The sequence below is a fragment of the Pseudopodoces humilis genome, chromosome 5, assembly GCF_049639895.1.
Source record: "Pseudopodoces humilis isolate 2021_Gansu_Grassland_sample_001 chromosome 5, ASM4963989v1, whole genome shotgun sequence".
Lineage (NCBI taxonomy): Eukaryota > Metazoa > Chordata > Aves > Passeriformes > Paridae > Pseudopodoces > Pseudopodoces humilis.
This window is the reverse complement of record NC_142204.1, coordinates 63405444-63420761: the sequence shown is the minus strand read 5'-3', so window position 1 is coordinate 63420761 and position 15318 is coordinate 63405444. Positions and strand designations below refer to the sequence as shown.

Genomic DNA, 15318 nt, shown 5'->3' with positions numbered 1-15318 from the left:
GTCTGAAGTGGGATTGAGATGATTTCTGGGGCAGATATAGTGTTTTAAGGCTCAGATCTAGAAACCAGTAGGAATCAGCATTTTCAGGCCACAAAAAGAGTGTGTTTCACTGAGGTAGATGGAAGTGGTATGCAAATGAAGTCCTAGGAAAGAAGCATTGGTTATTTTTGGAGACATGTTTCCTGACCATTGTGGAAAGTTTTCTTGTGTAAAGGCTTCATAAATAAGTAAAAAAAAAAATCCAGGTAGCCTACTTTTACCATTAAACAGATGTGCAGCTCTGTGTGTCTGTGTGTCTGTGTGACAGGGTTACACTGCTATGAAATTTTAGTTTATTTTTCCTCTCATCAAAATCAGTGAGATAACTGGAAGAGGGGAAAGTGGTGTAAAGGTAGAGAGGTGTCATCCAAGAGCACGCTGAATTTAGCATGGTAAGAGGTACTGCAAGAGAACAAAGCCATCACCAGGTTTTTGAACTGTCCTCCTGAGCAGTTACAACAATAATGTCAAAATCAAGTATTTAAAATGCTTTTAGCAGCAGAAAGTCTATAATGTGGAAAAAAGCAGTGGAAAATCAAAATGATGACTTCAATATAAAAATGAAAATGATACCTGTGAAAATGATATGGAAGTGGAAAGCTGTTATTCAGAGAAAATCAATACAAAAACATTCAGTAGAAGCGGAAGGAGAAGTGAAAGCCGTTTGCTAGAATAAGATGAATATAAATCAGAGACAAATAAAATCTGACCCATAAATGAAAGATTGCTGAATGCATACAATTGTTATATAAACAAATATTGACATGTAAACAAATGCAATGTGGTGACACATAAAACCCCAAAACAACAGAGTTCTTGCAAGAATAAGATTAATATGTGAATATGAAAAATAAGTAAAATAGAGATCATTGCATTGGAAAGATTGTGGCACGTGATAATGTAAATAAGAATAACACTATGTTCTTGTACCTGTTTCTTTTATTATTATGATTCTAAGTTACTCATTGAAATATGTTGTTATTTGGTCACCTTGTGTCAAATGTTTAGATCTTTCTTCTTTGGTGAATAACTTTAGCAAATCATTGCAAGTCACAGGAAAGTGCTAGGGAAGTGAAAGAAAGTATTTGGTATAGAGTTTTAAAGAATATTGTGTGCATCCTGGGAAGGGGAATATCCACAGTCCTACTCTCCACATCATCTATTTTCAGTGGCTTATAGTTGTTTTTTTTTTTTAATGAGGTTATTGCAGAAAGTCACATCTGCTGTGTTCAAGAAATTCTCAACTAAACTTCAAGCCAAGATCAGTTTTGAATTTCTCCAAAAATGAAGGCACAGCTGGAGAGCTAAAAATCTTTGACAGTTTTTTCAGTTGTGTTGTTTATAAATAAGTGAATCTTTTGACTTGCAAGAATACACTGTTTGATATTACTGACTAGAGAGTGGGAAGCACAAGAGAAAGCTTCCTGGACTTTTTGTTTCAGTAGAGTTGAAGAAAATTAAGATGTTTCATGTTGTTAAATTCACAAGACAATATTTACCAAAATGAAAGTCTGCCTTTCTTCCACCACCTTATCTGCTGCTCCAGAGCCTTTTGTAAAGATGCTCTAGAAATTTCCTGTTACAAAATACAGCATTACTCTCTGTGTTTGGAGAGGGGTTGTTATCTGGAGGTTTTGGAGCAACAGCTATAACAACACAATTTGTTTCAGGAGGTATTTGTCAGTTCTTTATGGCAATGATAACTAATTTATTTGCTGTTCATGTTTCAAGCTCACTTCTCTGAATGTTGGTTTGACTTACTAATACTAGTATTGAGATATAATACTGAGAAATAATTCAAATATCACCAATATGTGCAGATAGAGATACAGAGAAGGGAAAAAAAAAGGTTAATACAGTAAACTCTGTTGAATTCTCAATAAGGGACTGATTTGTCACTGAGCAAAATTCATCTTTTATCTCTGAAGATTAGAATTGTAATAGTGCTGAGATTTCTTTGCTACTTGCTCAGATAAGTGATTTATGGTCTCTCGTGAATGATCCATTAGCATTTTTCATGCATTGTGGTAGTTAAACTTTCAGAAGACAGAAAGATTTCTTGAGTGTTTCAGAGTCAGGGGTCAGCATGAAGTCACTCAGCTGAACAGTGAGGCAGATGAGAATTGTCATGCCTCATCCCTGGAAGTGTTCAAGGCCAGGCTGGATGAGGCTTTGAGCAACCTGGTCTAGTGGAAGGTGTCCCTGCCCGTGGCAGAGGGTTGGAACCAGAGGATCTTCAAGGTCCCCATCTGACCCAAACCATTCTATAATTCCAAGATTATGTAGGAGTCTAAAGAAGAGCAAACCAGAGCTCCTGCATTAGAATTTGGGCCTGTTTTTCTTTTAAATATACTCTGAAGACATAACAAATAATTAAAGGTTAGCAATGCTTACCTTAGTTAGTGTTAGTGTTAGTGGCTGACAGTGTTAGTATTCAGTTTTGCCACTCTCATTGGAGGGAAAGCCCTCCCACCTAGCATTCCAATATGCATTAATATCAGGAAGACTTCTCACATCACTAAATCTGTATTTTTATGTTGCTGCTGTATCTGCTGAATCAGTTTTTAATTGGAGATGCCACTGAAGGATTCATTATTTGCAATATTTAGGGTAGTACAATGCTACTTAAATCAGTGAATATAGCCTCTGGATGGAACGTTGAATTGTGTCCTAATTTCAACCCCAAAAAATTCTAAAAAAGTAAAATGATAAGCCTTTTTTTTATTTTTTTTTTTTTTTGCATTTTTTCAGAGACAACAACCAAACATTCAAACATTCCAGTTTTATGTTTTAATTTTTGGGGTTTTTTTTGGTTTGGTTTTTGAATTATTATTTTAATTTTGATTTTATTTTATCCTTAGCACAGTCTTGCTAGATGCAAACACTGAAAGCTCTAGGCAGATGAAGCAAAATCATGAGAAAATATAAATTGCTGGAATGGCCAATGAAAGCCTAGAGTAGGGCTGAACACAACCTGAGGCAAAATCAAGTAGTTGTTTATGTCAGCTTCTTCCCACTCCAGTGTGAGAACTGTATTTTTTGTCTCATCCACAGAAGGAACTGCTTACTCGCTGCTTTTGAAAATGTTATATGTATATATACACATATCTTTACTATGTATTTACTAAATTATGTAATATATAATCCCAATGACACTGGAATTTATTTAGCCATAATAAATGATTATTTTTTAGTCATAATAAATAAAACCATAATAAATAAAATTTATTTAGTCAGTAAAGTTTTCTTCAGCTTTCAAAACTAGTCCTTAATTTGATCTGATTTTCACAGACAACAGGGAAAGAGAGGTCAGAGGCAATAGGATGTTGTGTAGTTGTTTTTACTTTTCCAAAACTGGGAGGACAGTAGGGAATTGAAGGGTATGGCAGAACTCTGCAGTAACTTCTGTTTTGCTGCTGATAGAGTTCTTCCCTCAATCCCCTGCTCGTGTTTGTCTTAATACATCAGGTCTTAATTCTTACTTTGAAATTTTCAAGACATGAAAGATTTCTCCTTATTTGATTAGATCATATTTAACAAAATGGAATCATTATACATTAGTAACGAACTAATTAATTGTGACAAATTGCATAGCTGCAACATTTGACTCTTCCATTGCTCTGCCTTAGAGGTTAGACACTTCTCAGCAGATGATGGATAATTTGTCTGCTTTTTCAGTTCGTTGGATGTTGCCACAAAATGTGAACTGGATGCCTTTGACAGTATTTTATGCTTTGCTGTGGCATAAGCTGTCAAAAAGGGAGAAAAGGGATATATACCCGATGATTACTCACTAGGTCATGCACCTGAAATCTCATTTTGCAAGAAAGATTGTCTTTGGTTATGAAAAAAATTGTCTTTAGTTAGTCCTACAGTGTTTCTTTAAGTGTTGTCCCTGAAGCAAGCTTGTAGGAGCTTGTTATCCAGAACATTTGTATCTTGCCAGGTTTTGTCTCTCTCTGGTAGATGACTGAAGGAATAAAATAATTTCTTGTTTATTTCTGAAAAAATATGTATGTCTTATTTTAATAAAAAGTTGTTTTGACATTTAATATTTTTTATTTTTTGACTTCAAAAGAAATCATTGGAGTTTTTTGGGTTTTTTTTTGGTTTTTTTTATTTTATTTTTTATTACATTCTGCCACTGATAGGAAGCCTGAAGATCAGAAATAAAAAAACTTTGTCTCATTTTCATGTTATACACTGGAATAACATAGCAGAGGTTTTAGTGAAAATATGTCCACTTGGAACAGGTGGAAAGCTGCCATTAGTCTAACAGAATATTTGTATCAAGGAAGCAGTTGGTTTTCAGCTAAGTTAATCGTGTTACAGTTTGTTTGTATGTCTACAAAAATACATGTTTTGTTTGTTTTCTATCATGCTCAGGCTCATCTTGTTGAGTAAGTTGAGTGTCCTCACCTTGCAGTTACAATAAATTTATTGCTATGTTCCAAATACATCTGCTGGTACAGATAAATGAAAATTGTGAGGTGGCAGCGTGCGTGAGACAGAATGACACTCCCGAGTATGAAGTGAAGTGTTGCCGGCTGACTGTGAACTTCTTTGCCATTGGAAAGCAAGTTGTTCTCACTCTCAGCTCCTAATTTATTTGACCAGTATTGCTTCATGAGAGCTGGATCTGTCTGTCAGGATTGTAGTTCAGATCAAAAATGCCCTTTGTGAGAGACAGTTTGGCCCAAGTTACGGCGCTGAGCCACCTCAGGATTTCCTGAGCTGATGATTTCCCTCTGATGCAGCCCAGCCAGAAGGTGCCCTCTCACTGTGCCCCTGGCCCACATCTGCTGGTAGGGGACATTCAGGCTACAGCACAGGGCAGATGTAGCAGAAAATAAAATCTCCAAATCCTGTATTGCAATATATTGCAAAATATGCAATCCGACCAGCAACTTCTTCAATATACATAGCTGATTCCATTGCCATGCACATCAGGCTGATACAGATAAAGCCTCCGAAAGCAGGGTTAGTTAGAAAAGCAAAGTAATGAGTTTTTTACAAGCTTTCTGTTGCCTCATTGGTTCTTTTGGTTGTTGGGTTTTTTGGTGGTTTTTTTTTTTTCCCTGAAAATTCTATGAAAAAAATAAAAATAAAGAAAGGGTTTTTCCTCCTCGTTTTGTTGAAACAATTGCTGCAATGGGCTGTTAGCAGACTGGTCCATTATTTCGCTGGAGTACATCCTGAATTGATGCAGAATGTCAGAGCACAGTGGGATTTAGTAGGTGCTGAGCTGTTGGCATTCAGTTTTGTTTCTTTCATTTATCAAATATGAAAGGTAAACATGTGTAGAAATGCCTGTAAAAATTATTCTTAAGTTTTGTTTATTTCACTGTGTTTTTATGACTCCTACACTTTTTTTTAAAATGCAGATTCATACTTTTACATTCTCCTCCTTTATCCTGAGAAATATGGCACTTTGAATCCTTCCTCCCTGATTTTAGTTTAAAATAGCTGCTTAAAATACTGTATGACTTCAGGGTTTTGTATAATATATTCTTAACTAATTTGTTTCTATATGCATTTTTTCACTCCATAGCAATTGCTCCAGCTGTTTCTGAATTTCCTTAACACATTATTTTCTCCCTAGTATTGGACACAATCCATATAGAATCCTTTAGAAACCTCAAACTCAGCAGCTTCTCTCATTTTAAAGACTCTGTTTATGCAGTATTTACTCATTCAGGAGGGATTATGTGCCTTAGTTAAATATGGGAGGCTAAAGTAACTACAATGTAGTACACTTTAGGCCATTATGGTAGGAATTTATAACAAGATAAAATTTCTTCTTAAACAGTAAAGTAGATATAAGATGAAATGTCTTTCTTCATCTCATTCGAGTTTTCTGCCATTTTACTGCCTTGTCCTGTGGTTGTATATTCATAAAGTAAATTGAAAACAAGGAGACCTTCAGCAACCACATGTTTTTAAAATTTAATTTTGTCTGGACATTGTAGAACAAAGAACTTCTATACTGAGTGATTAAAGCAGCGAGTAGAGAAAATTCAGATGAATATATATACTCATGAGACTACTCGTGACATGGAAGCGGACAAAAACAACTACAAAGAACCTTAATTTTACTGTGTTCTCAAAGATCCTTTTGATTTTTTTTTTTTATTATTATTATTTCAAAGGCATTCAGATTCTTATGAAGTGATTTATAAGGATTTTTTTTTTTTTTTCATTTTCTTAAAACGTCTAAAGCAATAAACCCCAGTTCCTAATATTGTCATCTGCTTATTGGATCAGACTGACAAAATACTGTGTACAGAGAGAGTGGCTGAACATTGCAGGGTTACAGTGTTCTGAAGATGAAGGATGAAATCAGTTCCCTGGGCACTGAAATTTTTGTCATTAACTTCAGGGAGGCCAGGATTCACAGCGAATGGAACACAGCTTGGCATCTCAGAGGAACAGGACTTGGACTCTGTGTGTCCTTCTTCACAGTAAATGTTACAGGAGAAAAAAATTACCGTGTTTTTCCTTTTGTAAAGGGACAGGGAGAGTCTTTATTGCAAGAAACAGAAATGGCTTCAGAGTGAGAAGCACCTCTGTTTATACAGGCAGCAACTTTTTTCAACTTTCTGGTACCCTATGGCCCCCAGTCTTTGAGAGAGGAGTTTTATTCATATTTTCTCTATATAATCTGGAGAACAACACCAAACCACGCTTACTTAACAGTCAAGGTACAATACCTATGATGATGCTAGGGCCAAGAATAACAATTTCAGCTGTTTTTATGTTCTGGGAATGCATCATGCAATTGCATATGGTAAAGATTTTCATCCGTTGGAGACAGGGGGATATTTCCTTGGGTAGTTGAATTTCAGAAAATATCAGTCCACTTTCTCTTTGGACCAGCCTTTGACCAATAAGAAGAAAACAAAAAAGAATGTTTGTAGATATTTCAGTATTTTTAAATTGCAAGTTTCATCCTTGAGCTGATTGGAATATTGATGAGGAGCAGGAGCTGTCACATCTTTACCAGCTCAGGTGGTGAAACAGACCTTGTCTCATCATCATTTTTCTCACGTTTCCTGCTTGTGTGCTGTATTCCCCTCACACTTGGTTGTGTCTTAGATTTCTGTTGCCAGAGATTTATTTAAATAAAATAAACCAGCCTTCTATTGCTTAATATTTAATATATATGTGGATTAGATTAGAATCCATTAACCAAATCCTCTGTATTACTTTAATATTTCTTAAAATGTATGTTCTCCATATATTTCCTATATAAGAAAATATTTTACAGTATAAAATTATTAAAAATTAATTTTAATACTTTATAATATAGACAACACACATATGTATGTACTCTATTTAGAAATATATATAATATAATATAAATAATATATATAATATAAATATCCATAGTTTATTTGCAATAATTTAATATTCATTAATTAAAGATTAATAAGTGGGTTTGCTTCCAATTCTTGCTCAGCCATTAACTCTGTATAAAAGTGCATTTTCGCAATAACTAAATTTAAGCTTCTAAACGGCCATTTGCTCTGTTTGTAGCAAAGGGTGACATACCAAGAGTAGGGCAGCTTTTTGCTTGAAAAATCCAACTCTTAATCTAGCTAACCCATGTCATTCCTTTAATAAACTGATCAAGCTCAATCTTAAAAGGTCTGGGCTGATAGCTGGTGTCTCAAAGACAATTTTAGGACATTCTGCTCTAAAAGAAACCTTCTAATTTCCTTTTCTAATTTATTCTCAAGTACTTTCTACCCATTTGTTGTGCCTGTTCCATCCTTACTCCTACATACCATTTTTGAGGGTGGGCTTCCTGTCTGACTCATTTTTTAGGTTGCACCACTGAACCTCTGTCTGCTTTCAGAGCACAGATTTTCTCTTCTTCACAGTCCATCTTAGTGGCCATTTTCAGCATTTTGTCCACTAGCAGTTCATCTCTTCGTCATGATGGACAAATCAAATTTACATGTTCTCAAGCAATATGATGAGTGGTCTTTATTTAACTGTACTAACACTTCTCTATTTTTGCTGGAGTTACATGTGCTTTCCAGTTTGCCATGGCTGCAGAGAGGATAGAAGGAAATGTTGATGGATGTTGTAAGAAAAACTAAGAACTTTTTAAGAGGTGATCTACATAAAACCAAACAGGATAGCATCCAGTTCTGAATTAACTGTTTTCAGACAGCAATTAACACAAAATATGAATGAAAACAGCAAAATAGTTAAAAAAAAGCAGAAAACATAAAGTAAGAAAGCATTTTTGCATGAGTTTGTCTGTTCCTAGTCCTTTTCCTTCTCACTTAACCCAGCTATTGTTTGGGATTTACTGATCTTTTAAAGTTCTCTAGTGATTAGGAAGTTATTGAAGTATTGGTACTGTGGCAGAATGATGATGAAGTCTGGAATTACTCCAGAACAGCATTTACAGACAGTCTTTTGATTGGTTTTATTTGGTTTTATTAACACCTAATTAATTCTTTTTTTTAGAGAGAGAAGTCTTCATTAAAGATCAAGGATATCTCTGTAGTTACTTTAATTTGAATGTCACTAGGATATCCTTTGAAATGCTAACAAAAAATTAGAGCAAAATGAAGGAAGAGCCAAGTTTATATGAAATATGTGGGTGGTTTTTTTGATACTTAATCCCTTATATTTTCATAAAAATACAACATACTAATCTCTTCGTATTTTTTCTCGTGTTTTTTTGTTTGTTTGTTTTGAATTTTTGGGGTTTGGTTTGGTTTGGTTTTGTTTGGTTTGGTTTGGTTTGGTTTTTTTTAAGGAGGAATTATTTTCAAATAGAGACCCTACTTTGAAGTAATCTGCAAAACTAATAGCTAATAGTATAAAAATAATTTTTATAATAATAAAATAATAATAAAGATTTAACAGGTTCTTAGACTGTGCATATCATTAGAAAATCTGAAAAGTCCTCTAGAACCACTCTAATGACCAGTATCTTTCACACATTTTGTCTTCTTGCCATCTTCCCAGAAAATAACCTTACAGCACTGTATGTTTGACATTGAATATTATTCCATTCTGAAATACCTCCTGGCATATTTTGAGATGAGAGAAAGCAAGGCAACAATGTGTAAGATGCACAAATGCTGTTGTCAGCAATGGGTTGCAGTTTAGAATATGGGTGTCTTTTGTGTTATGCTATGGAATGGTAATACATTCCAGACAGAAAAATTAAAAGAAAATTAAAATGAATTAAAATTAAAAGAAAATTAATGACCTGCTAAGGAGCTCCCTTCTCTTCTCCCCAGTGTCTGTGTAGCTGCCACATCATGGAACAGTAGCTCACGTATTTTCAGATATAGGAAATAGCTCTCAGGCTTTTCAAATAAAGTTGTTCTCTGTCGTGCATGCAGGCCAGAGCCTCTACATTGAATAAATCATCAGAAGCATATTCCAGTCCTTTTAAAGAAGGCACAGCAGTGCTCCCTATTTTTTATTGATTGCATTTGCAGGGGAAAATTGAATTCACTCCTTGTCAAGGCCCCTAAACCTCATATCATAAAGAAGAAGGAAAAAAAGAAAAGATGGATGGAGTTCAGTGGAATTAGCCATAAAGAATATCTTTCATATTGTGTGATGATGAATTTTATTTTTTCATCTTGCTTGTATCATGTGAAAGGTAGCAGCTGATGTACTCTGAAGTAGTAATCTTCAAAGACTTCTTTTAGTAGAATTGAAAATAAGCTTATTGGAGAGTTTTCTCCAACTATATTTTCTGCCAATTATCAGTTAAAAGTTCGTTCCTATATGTAAGTTAACTTAAAGAAAGACAAGTAGATATACAGAAGTGTGACTGTAACACCTATAAACTATTTATTTTAGTAAAATGCTTTTTTTTTCAAACAAAAAATAAATTTTCACTATATAATGGGGGTTAATATAAAGTATTTCTCCAATTAGGGTGTTCTGATAGGTGCTATATTCTCTGCTATGACCTAAAGAAAGCACCACAGCTTTGATTTTTATGTGCCAATTGAAAATCAGGATATTTTAGAAGGAACCATTTGAAGAATAGCTTTTTTGCTGATTAGGACTGGGTTTGCTTGCTTTTCTTTGGAAAGTTTCAAATCCATTGCTGTAGGCTTTAAACCAGAACTCAGGGGTATTGGTTTGAAATTACCTATTACCAGTGATATTGCATTCCAAAAACAAAAAAAAGGGAAAAACAAAAAAAAAAAGGACTTGATTTACAGCTTGTTTTTAAAGTGCAAGGTGTATGCTTTAGCAGAAGAAAAACATTAATAGAAGCTGTGGAAAATCTTAGAAAAATAAATTATTCAAACTAAAATTCCCAGCATCCTTTTCCTCATTTATTGGTAACTGCATTAGTTAACACAGATGTGGGTGCATTCTGTATCAAGTGTACTCTTTAGATAGAGTGAAAAAACTCAACCAACAAACCAAAAAAAAACCCCAAAAACAAACAAACAAACAACAAAAACAAAAATAAAAAAATCAAGACATCCAAAACAAAATAAAACAAACAAAAAAAAACATGAGAAAAAAAACCTGGTTGAACAGAGTTAGTTTGAATTACAAATAGCAAACCTCTCTCCAGGAATGATTGTTTTAATGATCATACAATCATTTATTTGCATACCAGTCCCACTAAATAAACTGTCTTTCTGTTCCAAACACATTTTTTTGTCATAATGAGAAAGTGAATTAAGAAGAAGGTGATAAATGTTGAACCTGTCATGTGTTATGGTTTATTACAGAAATGAGAGCTGGGCACTTAACTGTGAATTTCTGGGGTGCAGGAATATCTGTTTTTCTGTGCTTGAGAACAGATATATTACAAGCTGTTAGTAGCCTTTTCCCACATTTAGTAGTTTCCTTCTGTTAAGATGCTCTGTTGCTTTTCTTGAATTCCATGTTATTTATATTTTTAATTCCAGCTTCATGTCTTGTTGCAAATTCTGGGATTTTTTTAGGCTGTCATATTTGTCTCCAGGAGAAAGTTATAGAGGAGAAGGAGGAAGGGTAAAGTGGGGCATAAATAATACCATAAAACTCTTAAATTTCATTGTATAGCATCACTTTCCCACAAATACTACATACAAGATCTAGTAATCCTTATCACTTACTTTATAGCCTAATCTCAACAAGTCTAATAAAGTGCTAAAATAATCAGTTCTATTGTATGGATTCAGCAGTTCAGTTTTCAGTTATTTTACTATCTGTAGACTGTCTCCTTTTTTTTTGTATGAGTTTATTTGGATATATATTTGCATATACATGACTGTGTATGTGCAGAGGTGTGTGAATACATGTGTAACTCTTTGCAATACATTTATGGGTGATATTAAAATCGCAGAATCATAAAATATGCTAAGTGGGAGCGGACCCATCCGGATCATTAAGTCCAGCTCCTGACCCTGCACCATGTGCCTTTAGAGCATTGTCCAGATGCTTCTGGAACTCTGTCAGGCTTGGTGCTGTAACTGCATCCCTGGGGAGCCTGTTCAATGCTCAGCCACCCTCTGGATGAGGAACCTTCCCTGGTACCCAACCTAAACCCCCCCTGACACAGCTCCTTGCTTTCTTCTCGAGTCCTGCCACTGGTCACGGGAGTGAAGGGATTGGTACCTGTCCCCCTGAATAGGAAACAGTAACATGAAACAAAAGAAAAGCTGAAAATATCTTGTCTACCTGAGTGACAGAGCTTCTAATGACATAATGGAGACACTTCTGGAAGCAAGATCTGACACAAAGTCACATTTAGAAAGTCCGTACATTAATTGCACAGCAGGTCAAACAGGATCTAAGGCATAATTGAACTGTAACTATTTTAAAATTATAATTAACATTTCATGGTGCCTCGGGGAATTTTTCTTCTTTCAGTAAACATATATTTATTTATAATTATCTACTTGACAAAAAGAGAGGTATATAATACAATCTTATTGCCCACAGGAAATCTCAAGAGTTGGAAATTTAATTTAATATTTCTTCAAAAAGCTATCTCTTGAGATAATAATAGCTTAAAACTACTCTGAAAAAAAAACAGATAAACCTTTCTGCAGAATACATGGTGTAGCAATTTTCTCCTTAACCTTTAAAAACAGGCCTATAAAATTTAATGTTGTGATCTCGTTTCTCTAGTACCTTTTAAGAGCCTTACTTTGGAAATGGGCTGTAAACCATTAACTTTCAATCCATCCTTATTTTTATCTTTTTTTTTCCATTGTAGCAGGGGGCTAGAATGTGGACCTACTTTCCAAATTTTGCGCTGTTATGCCACTGAGGTCGCTTAAATGTGAACTGGTTTTATTTCAGCTTGACTTGCCCATTTTTAAGAGAAGATGAATGTTCCTTCCTGTATGCAATACCATAAAATAAGCAGGATCTCTATGACAAGTGGCAGTTTTCATTAGATTTATACCTGCATCTTTAGGTCTTTTCAAAAGTTTGGGTGTTTTTTTCCTCTAGTTTCCTTTACACTCTTGGCTTGGTGATCTAGGTGCTTCAATTTAAGAAACATTGCCTTAAATCCCAACATGAAACAAAAGAAAAAATTAGTGACCAAACCATCAAAAAGCCCTTGTTTTTCAAAAATACCTGTGCATTTGAAATTGCCTAAAATTGGGGGATGGGGAGAATTAATGAAATGCAACTGATTGAGGAGAAAAACATTATTTATCATAAGCTATATCATAAGGTGTTTTGTATCACAATAAAATTTCATTGATTACTGAGTCTAGTAAATTGATTCTTTAGTGTAGCAGTATTCATAATTTAATGTTCAATTTCAAAGTTTCCCAGTATATGTATTTTTCAAGAAGGTATAGAACATGTTAAAATATTCCATATTGGCTTCATTATATAAGCTATTTGATTGATTAAAACAAGTATTGGTACAGGACAACTTTATGAATGTAAGTTTCTGTGTAACTAGCAACATAGCATTTAGTGGAAATGTGAATTTTCTTGTATTTTAAGTTAGTTGTGGAGTTGACCCAACTCATAAATGTTAACATTCACTTTGCTGTTCTTACTGTCAGAGGCCAGACCTCTGAACATTAAAATCTATTTAGTGTGTGCTAATGAGCACTGCTGCTCATGCAGCCCCACCTTAACTCTAGCAATAACTCATAAGGGTCTTTTTCCCATACGATCCATTTTGAAAGGGACATTTTTGTTATGTGTATATTATACCTACTTTTGTTGATGTCATTTTGCTTGTTCTTATTGCAGTGCACTATAATCACCAAGCATCAACTTTATATGCTTGCACTTATTTTTGTGCAAAAAGTCTTCTCTATGATTGGGAAATGCAATTAGAGTTGCATCTCAGAAAGGAAGTATTTGTAGAAGATATTGTCTGTGCAAATAAACCAAGAGTCATTGCATGCAAATAATGAAACTGGAAGAGAGTGTGAGGAATTTAAAGAAAATACCCAAAAGTGTTTCCTAAAATTTAATTTCTGGATTAGTTAAATTAAATTTTATTGCTTTCTCAATATTCCAGCTTGCTTTTTGTAGCCATTGCTTCCCATGTTAGGATGTGACTTTCTAATAACAAGTTTGTTTCTTCTTTGACAGCAACAATAGTGTTAAATGAGCTCAACTGGACGGCAGCGCTGGATGATGTGTTCAAGCGGAACAGGGAAGAGGACCCCACTTTATTATGGCAGGTTTTTGGTAGTGCCACTGGCCTCGCAAGGTATTACCCAGGTAACTGAACTGTCCTAGACAGCTGTCCTATGCCATATACTGTATTAAAAATATTCTGAATTATCTGCGAGCAGTGCAATATAACTAAAAATTGCTTTTTTACATAGGCGCAGTTTCTTTATATCAGAATTACACACTGAAGGACTGTGAAATTATTCCAGTATAAAGCTAGTATCAGGGGGAAGGAACTGGGAGTGAAATATGTAATTGGTATTTTTTTTTCCAAAAGAAGAACAGAAGATTATGTCCTTTGAAAAGTTGAAGAGTTTATTTTTTCTATTATTTTCTATATCTTGTGTAAATAGTCAGTTGAATATTTGCAAGTGAGATTTTTGTAGTAGTCTAGTTTTAAAGACAGTGGCCTGGAAAGTAGACATATAATCATTATCCTCAGTGAAAATGTTAGTGCACCACGCTATGTTCATGTCTCTCAGAATCCACAACCTCTGATAGGTACATCTTTGCTTTTAGAGCTAAGGTCAATTCAACTAGATTATTCTATCAGCATCTGTTTCACCAGCCAAAGAATCCCATCACTTGATCACACTAATTAATTTAAATAGATCTATATTTTACTGAATCTAGATAATAAATAGCCTGAATTTGATTTTTGTTGTTTGCTGTCCAGTGGAAAGCCTTGTTTCACTTCAAGGCCTGTGCTGCTGCTGCTAAGTGATGCTCTTATCAATGCCTGAATAATATGTCCACTACACACAAGACAATTGTGTGAATCATGTTGACTCATGCCTAAGGAAGAATTTTGAGAACCTTTCTCTTCTGTTTACACACGATTGTTTGTGTTTCTGAGGGCAAAGGGGATTATTCTAAAGCTGTTATTGTATCATTAGCAGGAGTGCTAGCACAGGCAGGGAAGCTGCCTCAGGCTAGTTTACAGGAAGAATATTTCATAGCACTTGAATCCTGTTTGTTTTGTCATGCTGCATGATCATGAAACAAATACAGGGAGATGCTGAAGAAAAAAAATACAACTTGAAAATGATAATTTATTATTTATTTTGTTTTCTGGCTCTTCCAATGCTTTTGGGATTGGTCATGTCTGGGGTCAGCATTTCTCATGGCTTACTATGTGATGTTTTTCCAGTACTGAAAAAGAATGTTTCTTAAATATATCTTTCTTCCAATCTTCTAGGAAATATTTCACTTGAAAATTATTCCCATATATTAAAAAAGAGATTCTTATATCTAACCAGATATATATGTAACCAGGTGTTCACCAACACAACATAGGAGCTTCAAAATCTCTGTGTTCTTCCTTAGAACACCTATATAAACCTTTAGAACCCTATATAAAATGGGAGATTTTCTCTGTTTTGCAAGTGCAAGTTACTTGTAAATAATTCATCTAAACACAATTTTAAATTTAGTGTAAAGCCCAGATACTTAGTGTAAAGTGTAAAGTGCCCAGATATTTAGTGTAAAGCCTGCTATTTATTCCGTAACTAAGTATTTAACAGCTGTCCAATCCTGTCAGAACATAACTCCATAAATTCCTGAGTAATTCTTAAATGTTGGACATACATACACAGTGTGGAGCAGTCTGATACTCTGTAAGTTATATGTGTT

At 34.5% G+C, this 15318-nt stretch overlaps 1 protein-coding gene across 4 annotated transcripts in view; it reads left to right on the top strand.

Moving 5' to 3' along the window:
• CACNA2D1 (calcium voltage-gated channel auxiliary subunit alpha2delta 1) overlaps positions 1-15318 on the top strand; it is a 361220-nt gene that overhangs the window by 233181 nt on the left and 112721 nt on the right. For all 4 annotated transcript variants that reach the window (XM_088054909.1, XM_088054908.1, XM_005526028.3 and 1 more), the window contains exon 7: positions 13603-13734. In XM_088054909.1, coding sequence (XP_087911035.1) covers positions 13603-13734 — 132 coding nt within the window. The remainder of the gene's footprint in view (positions 1-13602; positions 13735-15318) is intronic.